Source organism: Geotrypetes seraphini, chromosome 3, assembly GCF_902459505.1.
Source record: "Geotrypetes seraphini chromosome 3, aGeoSer1.1, whole genome shotgun sequence".
Lineage (NCBI taxonomy): Eukaryota > Metazoa > Chordata > Amphibia > Gymnophiona > Dermophiidae > Geotrypetes > Geotrypetes seraphini.
In genome coordinates, this window is record NC_047086.1 from 227,740,158 (window position 1) to 227,759,161 (window position 19,004).

The 19,004-nt window shown below is 45.7% G+C and overlaps 1 protein-coding gene across 4 annotated transcripts in view; it reads right to left on the minus strand.

Moving 5' to 3' along the window:
* SARNP (SAP domain containing ribonucleoprotein) overlaps positions 1-19,004 on the minus strand; it is a 313,723-nt gene that overhangs the window by 198,865 nt on the left and 95,854 nt on the right. For all 4 annotated transcript variants that reach the window (XR_004538626.1, XM_033935489.1, XM_033935490.1 and 1 more), the window contains exon 8: positions 4,450-4,475. Coding sequence is in view for 3 of the 4 variants with exons in the window: in XM_033935489.1 (XP_033791380.1) it covers positions 4,450-4,475 (26 nt within the window). In the remaining variant the exon portion in view is untranslated. The remainder of the gene's footprint in view (positions 1-4,449; positions 4,476-19,004) is intronic.

The window sequence follows — 19,004 nt, forward strand, 5'->3', positions numbered from 1 at the left end:
TCTAGGAATTACTTTGAAGAGCAACCAAAAGCATTGGTTATTTCAACAGGCATTAAGGGGGAGATTCTCAAAACCCACTGTGCCTTTAAAGATGGTCGCTAAACTGGTTCCAGCCGGTTTAGCATGGAAGTATTCTACCTGCCAATTCTCAAAAGGGCTCACCAAGTTTCCTGGCAGACTCCAACTCTGCCATGCAAATGTATTACAATGAAGTCATTAATATTTAAGCAAACACTCTAGATGATTTCTCTATTATTGCCGGGCAATTCCCTAATCTCGCTGTCCTACATTTGCGAGCAAACTTTTCCAGCAGGTCTGAGTTGTCGTAGCCTCACTTTCTGATCAGCGCCTTAGCGCTGATTGGCTCAGTCATTCACAGGAAAGTACGGCTTGACAGCTCAGACCTGCCAGAAAATTATGGCCCTTCCCCCGATACCCCCGGCATGAGGGATGCCCACTCCATCCCGCTGCAGTCAAGCAACAACCGCCGACACCCCTGGCAGCAGGAAGGATGCCTACTCCCTTTGCTACCGCTGTCTAGCAACCCCGTAACACATAAGCACCCCCACCCCAGGCAGCAGGAGAGATGCCCACTCCCTCCCGCCACAATGCCCCTGATGATCCCCCCACTCCCTCCAGCCTGCAGGCCTGCCTCTTCAAATTTGCTGGCCTTCCCTTCCCCGGTGCATCCTGGGATGCACCGGGAAGGGGCCTAAGGCTCTGACTGGCCCAGGTTGCTTAAGGCTCCTCCCCAGATGCACAGGTAAAGATTGCTTAAGGCTCTGATTTGTCCAGATGTCTAAGGCCCCTCACATAGGAGGGACCTTAAGCAACCTGGGCCAATCAGATCTTTAGGCCCCTCCTAGGCGCATCCTAGGATGCACAGAGGAGGGGAGGACTCACCATTTTGAAGAGGTGGGCCTGTTGGCTGGAGGGAGTAGGCATACTTCTGGCCGATCTTCGTGAACAAGATGAGGGTGGGGGTGTGCGGGGGATCATCAGGGGCATTATGGCGGCGGCGGTGAGTGGGCATCCCTCCTGCTGCCAAGGGGGGGCAGGTGGTGCATGTCTTGTCGGGGGGTTGCTTGATGACGGCAGCGAGAAAGAGTAGGCATCCCTCCTACCAATCTTCGATTTGGGGTCTTTTTTATTTTTCCTTTTTTTAAATTTGAGTGTATTCTGCACACGTGCTGATCAATATCACCATCTATCAGCACATGCAAATTTAGCAACCATCCGCGAACCTCATTTGCGTGCACAGTTTTTTAAAGAATGACTCACCTTTTTGAAATCATTACAATAGCGGCACATCGTATTTTACTGTGAACATTAGAGAATCTTCCCCTAAGACTACATCAGAATTAGAGAATGACACGATGGCAGTTTAGCCGCGGGTAACCCGCCAAAAATGGGGAATGAAAATTAGCAGCCTCTGCGGGAACGAGGACAAGGCCATCACCGCCCCGTGGAGCGGTGAATGGTCTTGTCACCGCAGTGAGGCATAAAGGATCGTGCGGTCCCCGCAGCCCCCACCCGCCCACCCGCACGTCGGCTCAGTCGTTTAACCAGCTTCCTCTCTCCACCTCACCTTAGTTTGCCGGCTTTCTTTTTCGGCGACCGGAACGCTTTCAAAAGAGCCGCGCACGCGCGGCTGCTCAGTATTCAATCTTCTGCTCTGACTCAACCGGAAACAGGAAGTTGCAGCAGAGCAGAAGATTGAACTTTGAGCAGCCGCGCATGCGCGGCTCTTTGAAAGCGTGCCGGTCGCCGAAAAAGAAAACCGGCAAACTAAGGAGAGCTAGAGAGCAGTAGCGTACCAAGGGGGGGGCGGGAGGGGCGAAAAAGGTAATGGCGCCAGGCCTTGGAGCACCGAGGCAGACCGCTTCTCCCCCCTCCCAGCCGAACCCCCGTTGACCCTCCTATCTCTCACCCCCCAAGTGAACCTTTCCGACCCTCCCAGCGAAAGCAGCAAACCTCCCTCCAGTAGTGTCAGCTTTCTCCTCCCTCTGCCGCATCACTGATGACATCATCAGTGACGCGGCAGAGGGAGGAGAAAGCCGCGAAGGAGGTTTACTGCTCTTGCTGGGAGGGTCGGAAAGGTTCACGGGAGGGGGGAGATAGGAGGGTCAGCGGGGGTTTGGATGGGAAGGGGGGAGAAGCGGTCTGCCTCGGTGCTCCATTACCTTCTTCGGGCAGCAGCAGCGTTTACAATTCGCTGTTGTTGCCGGCTTCAGGCCTTGTTCTCTGCCAGGTCCTGCCTACTTCCTGTTTTCATGAAGAAAGGACCCGACAGAGAGGAAGGCCTGAAGCGGGCAACAGCAGTGAATTGTGAATGCTGCTGCTGCCCGATGAAGTTCAGGACATCGGGGAAGGAGCAGGGAGAAATCGGCTGCTGGCTTGGGGGTGAGGGTAGGGAAAGAATCGTGGAAGTGGAGAAATTGGCACAATGGCTTTGTGGGGGCTAGGGGGAGAGAGAAAGAAAGGCAGAAATAAAGAGGGGGGTCAAGAGGGAGAGAAAGAAAGGGCAGAAAGAAAAAGGGCCAGGGGGAGAGAGAAATAAAGAGGGGTCAGGGGGAGAGAGAAAGAAAGGCAGAAAGAAAGAGGAGGACCAAGGGGAGAGAGAAAGAAAGGCAGAAATAAAGAGGGGGGTCAAGAGGGAGAGAAAGAAAGGGCAGAAAGAAAGAGGGCCAGGGGGAGAGAGAAATAAAGAGGGAGGCCAGGGGAAGAGAGAAAGAAAGGCAGAAATAAAGAGGGGAGCCAGGGGGAGAGAGAAAGAAAGGGGGGGGGGGCAGGAGAAGAAAGAAGAAGGATCAGAAGATGGACCAGAGACTCATGAAATCACCAGACAAAAAGGTAGGAAAAATGATTTTATTTTCAACTTAGTGATCAAAATGTGTCCGTTTTGAGAATTTATATCTGCTGTCTATATTTTGCACTATGGCCCCCTTTTACTAAAACGCAATAGCGGTTTTTAGCGCAGGGGGCCTATGAGCGTCGAGAGCAGCGTGGGGCATTCAGCGCAGCTCCCTGCGCTAAAAACCGCTATCGCTGTTTAGTAAAAAGGGAGGGGGAATATTTGTGTATTTTTGTATAGTTGTTACTGAGGTGACATTGCATAAAGTCATCTGCCTTGACCTCTTTGAAAACCCGCGGAATATAAATGATAATTAACATTTTCTCTGCGTACAGCGTGCTTTGTGTTTTTAAAATTTTATTGTTGGTAGATCATTTTGACTTGGCCACAAAGGTAAGCGGGAGGGAGGGAGGGGAGCTGCTGAAAGACATCTAGTAATCCTTGCAGGCTTGACTGTGCAGGGAATTATTTTTGTAAAATCATGTTTTGTTATGTGACTGGCATTATCTATACTTTAATTTCTATGAATGAATAGAATGAAAATTATATAAAATTACTTGCTTGCGGGGACCGCGTGTTCCGGCTCACACAAGGAAGGAGGGGGTGAAAGGGAAAAAGTTTCTCTTCCTTGGAAATAGATTCTGAAGTGACCTCATCAAAGAAGACGAGCACCAAATGTACAAGAAATCCCTTAAACAATGTCAAAAGAGCCCAAAATAGAAAACTGCTACTGCCTTGAGACTCCATTATTGAAGGAATCAACTTGAAATCACAGAAGAGACAGGAAAAGGTTAAATGCCTCATGGAATCCTCCGGTACAAAACACAAACCAAATTGTGAATGAAATCAGAGCAGACAGTAAGAATTATAAAATTGATGTCATTATCCATCTGGAAAAAAAGGCGTACTAGAAATAATGCCTCAGCAATACAATTTTCAGAAGTTCTATTTGCTCATGGTAAGGGAGAAGAGAGACTGCTAGTGATGGTGGGGGGACTGATAGAAGATATGAAAGAAGGGTGGTAGAAAGGAACAGATGGTAAAGGAGGGAGGGAAGGGTGGTGATGGAAGGAAAAGAACAGACATTAAAAGAGGGTAGAGAGGAACAGACCCTGAAAGGAAATGTGAAAGGCAGAGTGGGGAGAAGACGCTGGAAGGGAAGAAGACAGATGCCAGACTATGGGGGAGCGGAGGGAAGAAGATGGGTGCTAGATGGGGACGGTGACAGGGCGGTGAATGGGATGGCAGTGGCGGTGACGGGGCGGTGAAAGGGATGACGGAGCGGTGAAGGGAACGGCGGTGACGGGGCGGTGCAGAGGATGGTGGGCCGGGGACGGTGCAGTGACGGGGACAGATTTTTCCCCCGTGTCATTCTCTAATCAGAATCAACACTGGAAAAGGTCAACTCTTCTTTGTGGTAATGTAACAGAAGACAACACTCCTGTACAACTACAATCAGCACTTGATATAAAGTAAAAGGCCTAAACATAGCAATGTTCCAGTTCCCATTGGTTTACAATGCCTTCTAAAATCTTACTGTTCTTACTATATTTGGGTCTCAAACTTATAAACAGCATCAAAATAAGAATTGTTACCGCTGGTTTGATGTCTGAAGAGTTGTCTGAAATGGAAAAAGGATGAAAACTGTTAAAATAGAAAAGACCACAATGTGTGTGTCATTTCTGTTATAAGCTTACTTCATTAAATGACAGAGCTTTAGCTAAAAGCACCAAACATGCACCACTTTCATAATATAGCTCTCTACAGCTATCCAAGACCCTGTGATGCTTCAGAATCAAAAAGATGCTCCCCATTAGGATGGGAAAAATGGCCCCTAAGTCTGCCTGAGAATAGTATCACTGCTTCTCCATTATCTGTGGGAAAAGTGAGGACCTAGTTCTGCTTACAAAGTCACAAATAGCATATTTTCTCTCATGTGTCCCAGGACTTCACTGCTCTTGCCAAAGTGATGGCCTGACAATTTAGTCCTATGCATTTTGTGAACACTGGCAGCACTACTGAACAATGCAGACACCCAAGAAGAGTGTTCTCCTTTTTTCAAAACATGTAGTCCTTCATTATATGACTTCAATCTATCTTGAGCTGGTTAACCATAATTTAAAAAAAAAAAAAATAATAATAAAAATCTAAAACCACACTTCCAAATCTTAAATTTCACCGAGAAAGAAATAGCACAGTTGCTTACCTGTAACAGGTGTTACCCAGGTACAGCAGGCAGCTATTCTCACAGATGGGAGACATCATCCACACAGCCCCGGTACAGACAGTGCAAAAGTATACCATCACTAACTTCTTTAGAAGTCTCGAGAGCACACATGTGCAAGTTCCTTCCCGTCCAACGTCGGCTCGCAGAACCATCAGTTCAGTAAAAAACTAAGAAACCAACTAGAGGAGGTGGGAGGGTTGTGAGAATATCTGCCCGCTGTCTGGATAAAGCACAGTTACTTACCGTAACAGGTGTTATCCAGGGACAGCAGGCAGATATTCTTGACTGATGGGTGACGGCACCGACGGAGCCCCGGTACGGACAATTTTAGAGTGATTGCACTCTAAGAACTTGGAAAGTTCTGGTAGGCCGCACCGCGCACGCGCGAGTGCCTTCCCGCCCGACAGAGGCGCGCGGTCCCCAGTTAGGATAAGCCAGCTAAGAAGCCAACCCGGGGAGGTGGGAGGGATGCAAGAATATCTGCCTGCTGTCCCTGGATAACACCTGTTACGGTAAGTAACTGTGCTTTATCCCAGGACAAGCAGGCAGCATATTCTTGACTGATGGGTGACCTCCAAGCTAACAAAAAGAGGGATGGAGGGAAGGTTGGCCATTAGGAAAACAAATTTTGCAAAACAGATTGGCCGAAGTGTCCATCCCGTCTGGAGAATGCATCCAGACAATAATGAGATGTAAAAGTATGAACTGAGGACCAAGTGGCAGCCTTGCAGATTTCCTCAATAGGAGTGGAACGGAGGAAAGCTACAGATGCTGCCATAGCTCGGACTCTATGGGCCGTGACAGAACCTTCCAGTGTCAGTCCGGTCTGAGCATAACAGAATGAAATGCACGCTGCAAGCCAATTTGACAACGTACGTTTAGAAACGGGACGTCCCAATTTATTCGGATCAAAGGACAGAAAGAGTTGGGGAGCTGATCTGTGGGGTTTTGTACGCTCTAGATAGTAAGCTAGAGCCCTCTTACAGTCCAAAGTATGCAGAGCCTGTTCTCCAGAATGGGAGTGAGGTTTCGGAAAGAAAACAGGCAGTACAATAGATTGGTTGAGATGGAATTCAGAGACAACCTTAGGAAGAAACTTTGGATGTGTACGTAGAACTACCTTATCGTGATGAAAGACTGTGAAAGGTGGGTCAGAAACTAGAGCATGAAGCTCACTGACCCTCCTGGCAGAGGTGAGCGCAATAAGAAAAAGTACCTTCCAAGTGAGAAACTTGAAAGTGGCAGTCGCCAAAGGTTCAAATGGAGGCTTCATTAAAGCGGAGAGAACTACATTAAGATCCCAGATCACAGGAGGTGCTTTAAGAGGTGGTTTCACATTGAAAAGACCTCGCATGAATCTGGCGACTAGGGGATGAGCTGAAAGGTGTTTTCCATGGACTGGCTCATGAAAAGCAGCGATAGCACTAAGATGGACTCTGATGGATGTAGATTTGAGGCCAGAGTCAGACAAGGAAAGTAGATAATCCAATAAAGTCTCCACTGCAAGGGACGTGGGATCATGATGATGAAGAAGACACCAAGAAGAAAACCGTGTCCACTTCTGATGGTAACATTGCAGAGTGGCTGGTTTCCTGGAAGCATCCAGAATAGAATGAACGGGCTGAGACAGAAGAGAATCATAAGAAGTCAGCCCAAGAGATACCAAGCTGTCAGGTGTAGAGACTGGAGGTTGGGATGCAGAAGGGTCTCCTGATGCTGTGTAAGCAGAGAAGGAGATAGTGGAAGCAGAAAGGGTTCTCTGGAACTGAGTTGAAGTAGAAGGGAGAACCAATGTTGTCTGGGCCACCGTGGAGCAATCAGAATCATGGTGGCTCGTTCCCTCTTGAGCTTGAACAAGGTTCGTAACATGAGCGGCAGAGGAGGGAAAGCATACAGGAACAGATTGGACCAATCCAGGAGAAAAGCGTCCGCTGCCAGACGGTGAGGAGAGTAGAGTCTGGAGCAGAATAGGGGCAGCTGATGATTGTGAGGGGCTGCAAAGAGGTCTATCTGAGGAGTGCCCCATTGAGCGAAGATGGACTGTAGAGTTACAGGATCGAGTGTCCACTCATGAGGTTGGAGAATTCTGCTGAGGTTGTCCGCCAAGGAATTCTGTACTCCCTGAATGTAGATAGCTTTCAGGAATAGTTGGTGATCTGTGGCCCAAGCCCAAATCTTCTGGGCTTCCTGGCACAAGAGGCGAGAGCCTGTCCCACCCTGCTTGTTGATGTAGTACATCGCAACTTGATTGTCTGTGCACAGCAGGAGGACCTGAGGAAAGAGAAGATGTTGGAAGGCCTTGAGGGCATAAAACATTGCTCTGAGTTCCAGGAAATTGATGTGATGTTTCATTTCCTGGGTTGTCCAAAGCCCTTGAGTTTGGAATTCGTTCAAATGAGCTCCCCAGGCATAAGGGGAGGCATCGGTGGTGATGACAAGTTGATGAGGAGGCAGATGAAACAGAAGACCTCTGGAGAGATTTGAGGATATCAACCACCATTGTAGAGACTGACGAAGAGATGATGTCACAGATATGTGTCGTGAGCAAGGATCCGTCGCTTGGGACCACTGGGTAGCAAGGGTCCATTGAGGGGTGCGCAGGTGAAGACGTGCGAGGGGTGTGACATGAACTGTGGAGGCCATGTGACCCAAGAGTATCATCATTTGCTTGGCAGAGATGGAACGTTGTGGAAGCACCTGCTGACATAGAGATTGAAGAGTTTGAAGACAGTTGGATGGCAGGAATGCTCTCATGAGAACTGTGTCCAGTACCGCTCCAATGAATTGAAGTCTCTGAAAGGGTATTAACGTAGAACAAAATCTTTTCCAGAGAAAGGAAAATGGTAAAACCAGAGGACATAATTTGAGGTTGAGGGGTGGTAGATTCAGGGGCAATGTTAGGAAATTCTACTTTACGGAGAGGGTGGTGGATGCCTGGAATGCGCTCCCGAGAGAGGTGGTGGAGAGTAAAACTGTGACTGAGTTCAAAGAAGCGTGGGATGAACACAGAGGATTTAGAATCAGAAAATAATATTAAATATTGAACTAGGCCAGTAACTGGGCAGACTTGCACGGTCTGTGTCTGTGTATGGCCGTTTGGTGGAGGATGGGCTGGGGAGGGCTTCAATGGCTGGGAGGGTGTAGATGGGCTGGAGTGGGTCTTGACGGAGATTTTGGCAGTTGGAACTCAGGCACAGTACCGGGTAGAGCTTTGGATTCTCGCCCAGAAATAGCTAAGAAGGAAAAAAAAAAAAAATTTAAATTGAATCAGGTTGGGCAGACTGGATGGACCATTCGGGTCTTTATCTGCCGTCATCTACTATGTTACTATGTTACTATGTTACTATGAGTGGGGATGAAATGAGATTTGGGTAGATTGATCTCAAACCCCAGAAGCTGTAGAAACAGAATGGTTTGGTTGGTGGCCAGCACTGTTTGAGATGAATTGGCCTTGATTAACCAATCGTCTAGGTAAGGAAAGACTTGAAGGTGGTGAGAGCGTAGAAAGGCCGCTACCACAATGAGACATTTGGTGAACACCCTTGGAGAGGAGGCAAGACCGAAGGGCAGCACCTTGTATTGATAATGACAGCGATTGATCATGAAGCGGAGATATTGTCTGGAGGTATGTGAGTATATGCTTCTTTGAGATCGAGGGAACATAGCCAGTCGTTTTGATTGAGAAGAGGGTAAAGAGTGGCTAGAGAAAGCATCTTGAATTTTTCCTTGACTAAACATTTGTTGAGATTGCGAAGATCTAGGATTGGTCTGAGATCTCCTGTTTTTTTGGGGACCAGAAAGTAACGGGAGTAGAATCCCTGTCCTTGCTGATCTAAAGGAACTTCCTCTATAGCGTTTAGAAGGAGAAGGGATTGAACTTCCTGAAGAAGGAGGGCAGAGTGAAGAGTGTTCAAAGCAGACTCTTTTGGCAGGCTTTGAGCTGGAAGGGTCTGAAAGTTGAGAGAGTAGCCGTGGTGGATGATGTTGAGGACCCATTGGTCCGAAGTGATAACTTCCCACCGGCTGAGGAAAAGAGAGAGACGACCACCTATAGGTTGAGGCAGGTGGGTAGAACTGGGAACCTTGGCTATGCTTTGGAGAATGCAGTCAAAAGGGCTGCGTTGATTTTTGCTGTGGAGGTGGCTTCACAGGTTGCTGCTGCTGTGGCCTGGGAGGCTGACGTTGCTGTTGGCGTTGACGCCTGGGTTGCTGGGAAGCTGCTGGCAATGGGCGAGCTGCATAGCATCGTTGATAAGCCGATTGCTGTCTGAAAGGCCGAGTCTGAGGAGGCTTTTTCTTGGTTTTGAGCAGGGTATCCCAGCGTGTTTCGTGGGCAGAAAGCTTTTGAGTGGTCGAGTCCATGGATTCCCCAAAGAGCTCATCCCCCAGACATGGGGCATTGGCTAACCGATCTTGATGATTAACATCAAGCTCGGATACCCGAAGCCAGGCAAGGCGACGCATGGCCACAGACATTGCAGTTGCTCTGGAGGTAAGTTCGAAAGTGTCATAAATTGACCGAACCATGAACTTACGTAGCTGGAACAGAGAAGACGAGCAGTGATGAAAAGCTTGCTGTTTGCGCTGAGGAAGGTACTTTTCAAATGAAGCCATGGTGGTAAGGAGATGCTTGAGATAAAAAGAAAAATGAAAAGCATAATTACCAGATCTGTTAGCGAGCATAGCATTCTGGTATAATCGCTTACTGAATTTGTCCATAACTTTACCTTCTCTGCCAGGAGGGACAGAAGCATATACACTAGTCCCTGCAGACTTTTTAAGCGTAGATTCCACCAGCAGAGATTCATGGGGAAGCTGTGGCTTATCAAATCCAGGAATAGGGATTACTTTGTATAATGAATCCAATTTGCGGGGAGCTCCTGGAATAGTTAAAGGAGTCTCTAGGTTTTTATAGAAAGTTTCCCTCAAGATGTCATGAAGAGGGAGTTTCAAAAATTCCTTTGGAGGCTGGTCAAAATCAAGGGCATCTAAAAAGGCTTTAGACTTTTTAGATTCAGCCTCCAAAGGAATGGACAGAGAGGTACACATGTCTTTCAAAAAAGAAGTGAAAGATGTGGAGTCCTGTTGAGAGGATGGATCAGGTACAGCAGGCTCATCCTCATCTGAGGAACATTCACCTTCAGACAGAAAGGGCTCTTCAGAGTCACCCCACAGATCAGGGTCCCTGATATGGGAACTACGGTCTCGGGACTCTGGGCTGGATGGTTCTAAGTGTCGGGATTTGCGCACCGACTTACCCGACCTCATCGACACGGTACCAGGAGATGTTATCGGTTGCACCGGTGCCGAAGTCTGTACCGACTGATGTTGGGCTCTCGGCTCCGGAGCAAGAACAGGCATCGATATCGATGAGGCCGAGTGGACCGGTACCGAAACGGATGCTGCCGATAATAGAGGTTGGTCTACCACCGGTACCGGTGGTTCAGACCGGACCGGCACCGGAAGGTTCGGTGCCAATAGAGCAGGAAGGAGTTGTTGTAACTGCTCCTTTAGTTGCACTTGGAGGACGGCAGCAATGCGCTCATCCAAAGAGGGCACCAGTACCGCTTTTTTCTTTTGTGGTACCTGTGGTGCCGCTCGACGCCCCGAAGATGAAGAGCCCGAGGTCGAGGGACTCACTTCAATCGGGGCGGAGCGCTTCCGCTGGCGTTTCACGGTCGGCAGGACTGGGCTCGCTGCAATAGAGACCGGAGGATGCTCCAGCGGGGAAGGCTTCTTAGCCGGCTTACCTGGGTGCGACGCCGGTGTGGTATCACGCGGCGTCGAAGAAGTAGGTGCCGAATGTGAAGGTGCCGATGCCGGTGTCGATGGAACGGGATCGGACATCTCGGCACCGAAAAGTAATCGCTGTTGTATCTGGCGATTTTTCAGAGTACGTTTCTTTAACGTGGCACAGCGGGTGCAGGTGGAAGCCTGATGCTCAGGACCCAAACACTGTAGGCACCAGTTGTGTGGGTCCGTGAGAGATATAGGCCGAGCACACCGCTGGCACTTTTTAAAACCCGGTTGAGGGGGCATGAAAGGAAAAACGGCTTCCGCCAAATCGAAGGCCGAGGCCTCGATGGTGGCAGTAGGCCCCGCCGGGGAAAAACCAAATTGAAGAAAAAATAAAAGGTTTTTTTTTTTTTTACAAAAATGAAATAAAAGAAAAAAGGCAATAGAGCCAAAAAGAGTTTATGCGAGCGGGAAGGCAAGAAGAAAAAATTTCAACAGCCGTTGAAAAACGCGTCTTCTTAGCTCCGCGGAAACTAAGAAACTGGGGACCGCGCGCCTCTGTTGGGCGGGAAGGCACTCGCGCGTGCGCGGTGCGGCCTACCAGAACTTTCCAAGTTCTTAGAGTGCAATCACTCTAAAATTGTCCGTACCGGGGCTCCGTCGGTGCAGTCACCCATCAGTCAAGAATATGCTGCCTGCTTGTCCTGGGATAACATCTGTTACAGGTAAGTAACTGTGCTTTATCCCAGGACAAGCAGGAAGCATATTCTCACAGATGGGACTCCCTAGCTACTTTGAAAGGGATGGAGGGAAGTTGGCACTTAAATAAAAAACAGAGAATAAATTTTCCAGAAATGCTTGGCTGAACTCACTATCCCATCTAGAATGAGTCTCCAGACAGTAATGGGATGTAAAAATCTGTATGAAGGACAAAGTGGCTGTCTTACAAATGTCCTCAATAGGAGCGGAACGGAGAAAAGCAACAGAGGCTGCCATTGCTCCGACATGACCTTTCAATGGTAGCCCAACCTGGAGATGCAGTCCGCCAACCATGTATAATTTTTTCTTTTAGAAACCAGTTTCCCCAACCTGTTAAGATCAAATGAGAGGAATAGCCGAGTAGAGGTTCTATGAGGCTTCGTTCGATCTACATACATAAAGTTAGTGTGTTTTTGTGATGGTTTTCAACACAGCTTTAGAAGGTACTCACTGATGGTTTTAGTGCATTTAGGCAGCATGGTACGGTGCTTTTACATATCTTTCACTTTTAATCTTTTTGACTAAGTATATTGTATTTACATACTATTTATTTTGAATTCTATCCCGTTCTCCCAGAAGCTCAGAATGGGTTACAAGTAGACATTCAAAATCATTAGAAAACAGACTAGTCATGACAACAAATAGGTTACAGTAGACAATAACAGAGCTATTTATACACAAGAGCATGCTATATTCTCATTCTCTTTCGCTTTCTATATATACCTATATCTATCTATATATATCTATATCTATACACACCTCTCTTACACATTTATACAATATTGCACTCATCCTAAGTATATATACAATACCAGTATTGTGTACTATGCTCATCCTAGATTTACAAATTGACTAGTGAAAACTTATCAAAATTCCAAAATAACCAAAAGGTAAAATTACAATGGATATGATAATGCCTGTTTTGTATTGCTACTGATAGTTATTTTATATCATAGCAAACATGGCAGTGCAGTGCTAAAGCAGTCAGTGCACTTAAGATTAATAAAACAAGGCAGTTTGAAACTTTACAACACAATATAAGCACTTCCCCTGAAGAAGCCGTTCTGGAGTGAAACAGATAGGCCACAATCACCTTGGAGAACATCTTGGGAGCTACGGCTAGCCCAAAGGGCGTGGTCTAAAACTGGAAGTGTTAGGTATCTGGACACATCTGGATGATAAGATAAGTGCTTTATTAAGCTTTAAAACATTTGATGGTTAAAGTCAAAACATTTTCAATGCTGGATAAACATTTGCACGCTGCTAGGAAAAAAAAATCTGCATTTATAAATGATCTGCACATGCACACACATATAATTTGAGCAAAGAAAAAAAAAATAACAATTTTTTTGATCAGTGATGATGTTCAAGCCCCTTTAAAGTGTTTTTACTGATTAGTATTTTAAACATTTGAGTGTTTAAGATCTTTTTCCAGTTTGGCTATGATATAAAATAAATATTAGCAGCAATACAAAACAGACATTATCACATCCTAGATTTACACACATCCTGATAATTCTAATTATCTGTACATTATTTATCTACTGTGTTCACCCTATCATGTTCCTAGTAGGGAGTAGCCAGCTATTTCTTCTATGTTGCTACTCCCCGTCTGGTGCACTATTAAAGTAAACAAAGTTGTCATACTTTGCTTATGTTTGGTCATATTTTTAAGTGGCCTCTTCAATTTTTTCACCAAATAGTTCATCTCCCAAGCAAGGGGTATTAGCAAGACGGTTCTGTACATTAGAGTCTAGATCGGACACCCGCAACCAAACCTTATTGAACCTGACAACAAATAGCAATAGACAGTGCTGAAGCTCTAGAAGTCACATCAAATGCATCGAACACTGATCTGGCCAAGAATTTTCTTGTTTCAAACAAGTTATGGGTTATATCTTGGAATTGCTCAAGGACATCCACAGGAATATAGTGCTCAAAAGGTGGTCAACTGTTGGTCTAATTACTTGACGTAGAAAGTCATATAAATATTATAGCTGAAGATATGACTTATTAACATGGTGTACTGATAAGTCATCAACCAAAATTTGTCCAGGGTTCGGCCCTTTCTCCCAGGACGAGTACTGGCATATGTCCTAGTACTGGATGATCTTTTAAGGGCAGACTCAAATAAGAGAGAGTGTTGATGTAGTTTAGATTTGTCAGACTCTGGACATGCCCAGACTCTGTAAATGGAGTCTAGCTTTCTTGGGGCCACAGATACCATGAGATGGTGGAATGAAAATTTTAAACAATCTTTAGGAATTTGTTCAAAGTCCAAGGCATCAAATAACTCAGCTCTCAACTCAGATTCAGATTCCATCTTTACTGGCAGGGCTTGCCTCATTTGACATAAGAACATAAGAGATGCCGCTGCTGGGTCAGACCAGTGGTCCATCACGCCCAGCAGTCTGCTCACGCAGTGGCCCTTTTGGTCAAAGACCAGCGCCCTAACTGAGACTAGCCTTACCAGCATACGTCCTTGTTCAATAGGAACTTGTCTAACTTTGTCTTGAATCCCTGGAGGGTTTTTTCCACTATGACAGCCTCCGGGAGAGCGTTCCATTTTTCCACCACTCTGGGTGAAGAAGAACTTCCTTACGTTTGTATGGAATCTATCCCCTTTCAACTTTAGAGAGTGCCCTCTCGTTCTCTCTACCTTGGAGAGGGTGAACAACCTGTCCTTATCCACTAAGTCTATCCCCTTCGGTACCTTGAATGTTTCGATTATGTCCCCTCTCAATCTCCTCTGTTCGAGGGAGAAGAGGCCCAGTTTCACTAATCTTTCGCTGTATGGCAGCTCCTCCAATCCCCTAACCATCTTAGTCGCTCTTCTCTGGACCCTTTCAAGTAGTACTGTGTCTTTCTTCATGTACGGCGACCAGTGCTGGATGCAGTACTCCAGGCGAGGGCGCACCATGGCCCAGTACAGCGGCATAATAACCTTCTCCGATCTGTTCGTGATCCCCATCTTTATCATTCCTAGAATTCTGTTCACCCTTTTTGCCGCCACCGCACATTATGTAGACGGTTTCATAGACTTGTCGATCAGAACTCCCAAGTCCCTTTTCTAGGAGGTCTCTCCAAGTACTGCCCTGGACATCCTGTACTCGTGCTTGAGATTTTTGATACCAATATGCAACACTTTACACTTATCCACGTTGAACCTCATCTGGTAAATTACAAACTTTACAGTGAAGACCTCCGTCTAGGACAGGGGTAAACAATTCTGGTCCTCGAGAGCCACAGGCAGGTCAGGTTTTCAGGATATCCACAACGAATATATATGAGATGGATTTGCATGCACTGCCTCTTTGAGATGCAAATCCAGCTCATGCATATTTATTGTGGGTATCCTGAAAACCTGACCTGCCTGTGGCTCTCAAGGACCATAATTGCCTACTCCTGGTCTAGGAGAAAAAGGAGAAGAATCAGAAGTTATACCATAGTATTCTGGGGCAGAGAGTTCTGGATCAGAATATGTTGGATCTGAGAGGTCTGAATCATAATCTGTTCTTTTAGGAGATGAGGCACGCCTAGAGCAATGGACTTTTCACTTAGATCAGTGCCGATGAGAAGACCTATAACTGTGGTGCCTGGAATAACACCTATTGGTCTCTCGGTTCTGATCCGATGCAGAGTAAGATGAAGAATTGTGATGTCTGTGAGGTGTTATAGGTTAGGTACTGGAGTCCCTGATAGAGCAATGTTTGTCTGGGACAGTACCAATGGAGCAGAGGGAGGAACAAGGGCTGGCTGTATTTGCAACATAAGTGCCAACTTCTCATGAAGCAGCTCTTTAATTTGCTCCTGCAAAGACTGCACTGGTACTGCAGATGATGTTGGTAGTCGGTGCCACCAGTGCTGCAATGCATTGAGGCACTTGTGACCTCGATGACGAGGCACGCCTCTAAGGAGGTATTAACTGCAGGGAAGGAGAGCTCGACTTCTTGTGTCGATGTTTGGCAGAAACCCAAAGAGTAGCAACATTCCATGCTACTGATCCAGGGTAAGCAGAGGATTCCCCCATGTCTTTCTCAATAACAGACTACGGACTTTTCCTCCAGGAAATTGTTCAAACCTTTCTTAAAACCAGTTATGCTATCCGTACGTACCATAACCTCTGGCAATGCGTTCCAGAGCTTAACTATTCTATTCTATGAGTAATAAAATATATCCTCCTATTGGTTTTAAAACTATTTTCCGGTAACTTCATTGAATGTTCCCAAGTCTTTGTAATTTTTGACGGAGTGGGGGGGGGGGGGGGTGAGAATCCCAAAACGATCCACTTGTACCCGTTCTACTCCACTAAGGATTCTGTAGACTTCAATCATATCACCCCTTCAGTTGTCTCTTTCCCATGATGAAGAGCCCTAACCTTTTTAATCTTTCCTCAAACGAGAGGAGATCCATCCCCTTTATCATCTTGGTCGCTCTTCTTTGAACCTATTCTAGTGCCACTATATCTTTCTTGAGATAAGGAGACTACAACTGAACACAATATTCCAGGTGAGGTCGCACCACGGAGTGATATAGAGGCATTATAACATTCTTAGTCTTGTTAACCATCCCTTTTTAATAATTCCTAGCATCTTGTTTGCTTTTTGGCCGCCGCCACACATTGGGCAGATCCTTTTCTTGGGCGCTAACCCAAGGTGGATGGACCCTAGCATCTGGGTTACTCTTCCCAATGTACATCACTTTGCATTTGTCCACATTAAATTTCATCTGCCACTTGGACGCTCAATCTTCCAATTTCCTAAGGTCTACCCTTCAATTTTTCACAATCTGCATGCATTTTAACAACTTTGAACAGTTTAGTGTCATCTGCAAATTTAATCACCTCACTCGCCATTCCAATTTCCAGATCATTTATAAATAAGTTAAATAGCACCTGTCCCAATACAGATCCCTGCGGCACTCCACTGTTTACTCTCCTCCATTGAGAAAAATGACAATTTAACCCTACCCTATGTTTTCTATCCAATAACCAATTCCTAATCCACAACTGAACTCTGCCACCTATCCCATGACTCTTAATATTCTGATGGAGCCTCTCTTGAGGAACTTTGTCAAAAGATTTCTGAAAATCTAGATACACTATATCAACTGGCTCAACTTTATCCACATGTTTATTCACACCTTCAAAGTCAAGCAAATTGGTGATGCAAGACCTCCCTCAGCTGAACCCATGCTGACTCTGTCCCATTAAATCGTGTTTGTCTACATATTCCACAATTTTATTTTTTATAATTCCTTCCACCATTTTGCACGGGACTGAAGTCAGGCTTACCGGTCTGTAATTTCCCACATCTCCCCTGGAACCCTTTAAAAATCAGTGTAACATTGGCCACCCTCAAATCTTCAGGTACTACAGACGATTTCAGCTATAGATTTTAATGTAATGTAATTTAATTTAATTTATTTCTTATATACCGCTACATCCGTTAGGTTCTAAGCGGTTTACAGAAAATATACATTAAGATTAGAAATAGGAAAGGTACTTGAAAAATTCCCTTACTGTCCCGAAGGCTCACAATCTAACTAAAGTACCTGGAGGGTAATAGAGAAGTGAAAAGTAGAGTTAGAGGAAAAATAAAAATAAAATAAACATTTTAACAAGACAGCATTGATCTAAATACTTTGGAAGGTAGAAGAGAGGAGAGAAAGGAATAGAAGCAGAAGGGGGAGCCGTTGAACAGTAGAATTCTGGAGAAATTTAAATGATAGAAATAGAACAAAACAAAGACAAAAGGCAAAACAATAGATAAGATTAAAGATAAATCATAAGCTGGAAAGAAAAATAAAATAAAACTTTGTCTTCAATCCACGGTTTCAGCGTCAGTGATGAAGTGGAGCAAGTAAGTTTAGGAGGAGCGATTGACGTTTCCAGAAAGGGCTTCTTCAGGGAAGAGACTTGGCAGACAGTCCCAGGATGCCTATGTCTCCTCCCCTGCAATGTTCTCCCATCCATGCATTCCCTCCCAGACACACTGCCCGTGCCCCAGCCGCTCCAAGGAGGCTGCCCCAGATGAGGCCCACGGTGAATGCAGGATTCTTTCCTCTGCGGGAAAGCCGCCCGGAGCCGACAGTCGATCTTCTTAGCGGATTGCATGGGGGGAAGAGTTCACACTCTTGGTAGGATAGGTCTGTGCTCTACAGATCACTAATGATTTTAGCTACAGATCACTAACAGCAAGACAGCAATTTCATGTTTGAATTCTTTTAGTACACCGGGATATATACCATATGGTCTAGGTGAGTTATCACTTTTTAACTTGTCGATTTGGCTTAGTACATCTTCCAGATTCACTGAGATTTCTTTCAGTTCCTCCACATCATCATCTTTGAAAATCATTTCCGGTTCAGGTAGATCTCTTACATCTTCTTCCATAAAGACCGAAGCAAAGAATTCATTCAGTCTCATCGCTATGGCCTTATCCTCCCTGAGCGCCCCTTTTGCTCCTTGATCATCCAATTGTCCCAAGGATTCCCTCACAGATGTACCTAAAAAAAAACTGTTATATGTTTTTGCCTCTTTGGCAAGTTTCTCTTCATATTTTTTTTTTCTTAGCTTTCTTTATCAATGCTTTTCATCTAACTTACTCTGTACTTGATGCTAATATATGAGTAGAAGGAGAAGTATGGGAATGCTTCTTAGCATTTTTAGGAGAGTTTGATGGCACTGTTGTTGTCGACACTAAGCAGGATGCCAGGGCCGATTTCTCTGGAGAATGGTTCTTGGACTATGACAGAAACGATATGGTCGATGAAGAGGATCCGAAAAGCTGCTCCTGCTGTAAACGTCTAGCCTTCAAAGAACGCTTTTGAAGACTAGAACAGCAGAGACAAGTGTCGACTCTGTGTTTAGGACCAAAACACTGACCCATGAGTCAGTGATGGAGATAGCCCTGTTGCATCAAGAATATTCCAAGGCTTGGACATCAATGGAAAAATAGCAGCTGTAAGGTCAAAGGGATCAATTGTAGCAGAGGTCGAGTAAAGTGGAGCCCGACAAACGATCGGTGCTGCCAACCTACAAAGAGGTTGAAAAGGGCCCTAAGGCCTCAAAAAACGGAAAGCGAAAAAATTTGAGGAAAACAAATTAAATACTAGGGAAACAAAATAATGATGAAAATATACGGTAAAAAGGACGGGAAGGTAGGAAAAGGGGCAGAAAAATGCGTGTTCGGAGACACTCCTAAAAACACAACTTCTTAGCTCCATGGAAGACTAAGAACTGATGATCCTGCAAGCTGACATTGGATGGGAAGGCACTTGCGCATGTACAGTACAGGCGTCTCGAGACCTCTAAAAAAGTTAAAAACTGACAGTACACTTTTGCACTGTCTGTACCAGGGCTCCCTAGATGACGTCACCCATCTGTGAGAATATGCTGCCTGCTTGTCCTTGGATAATAGATCTTTC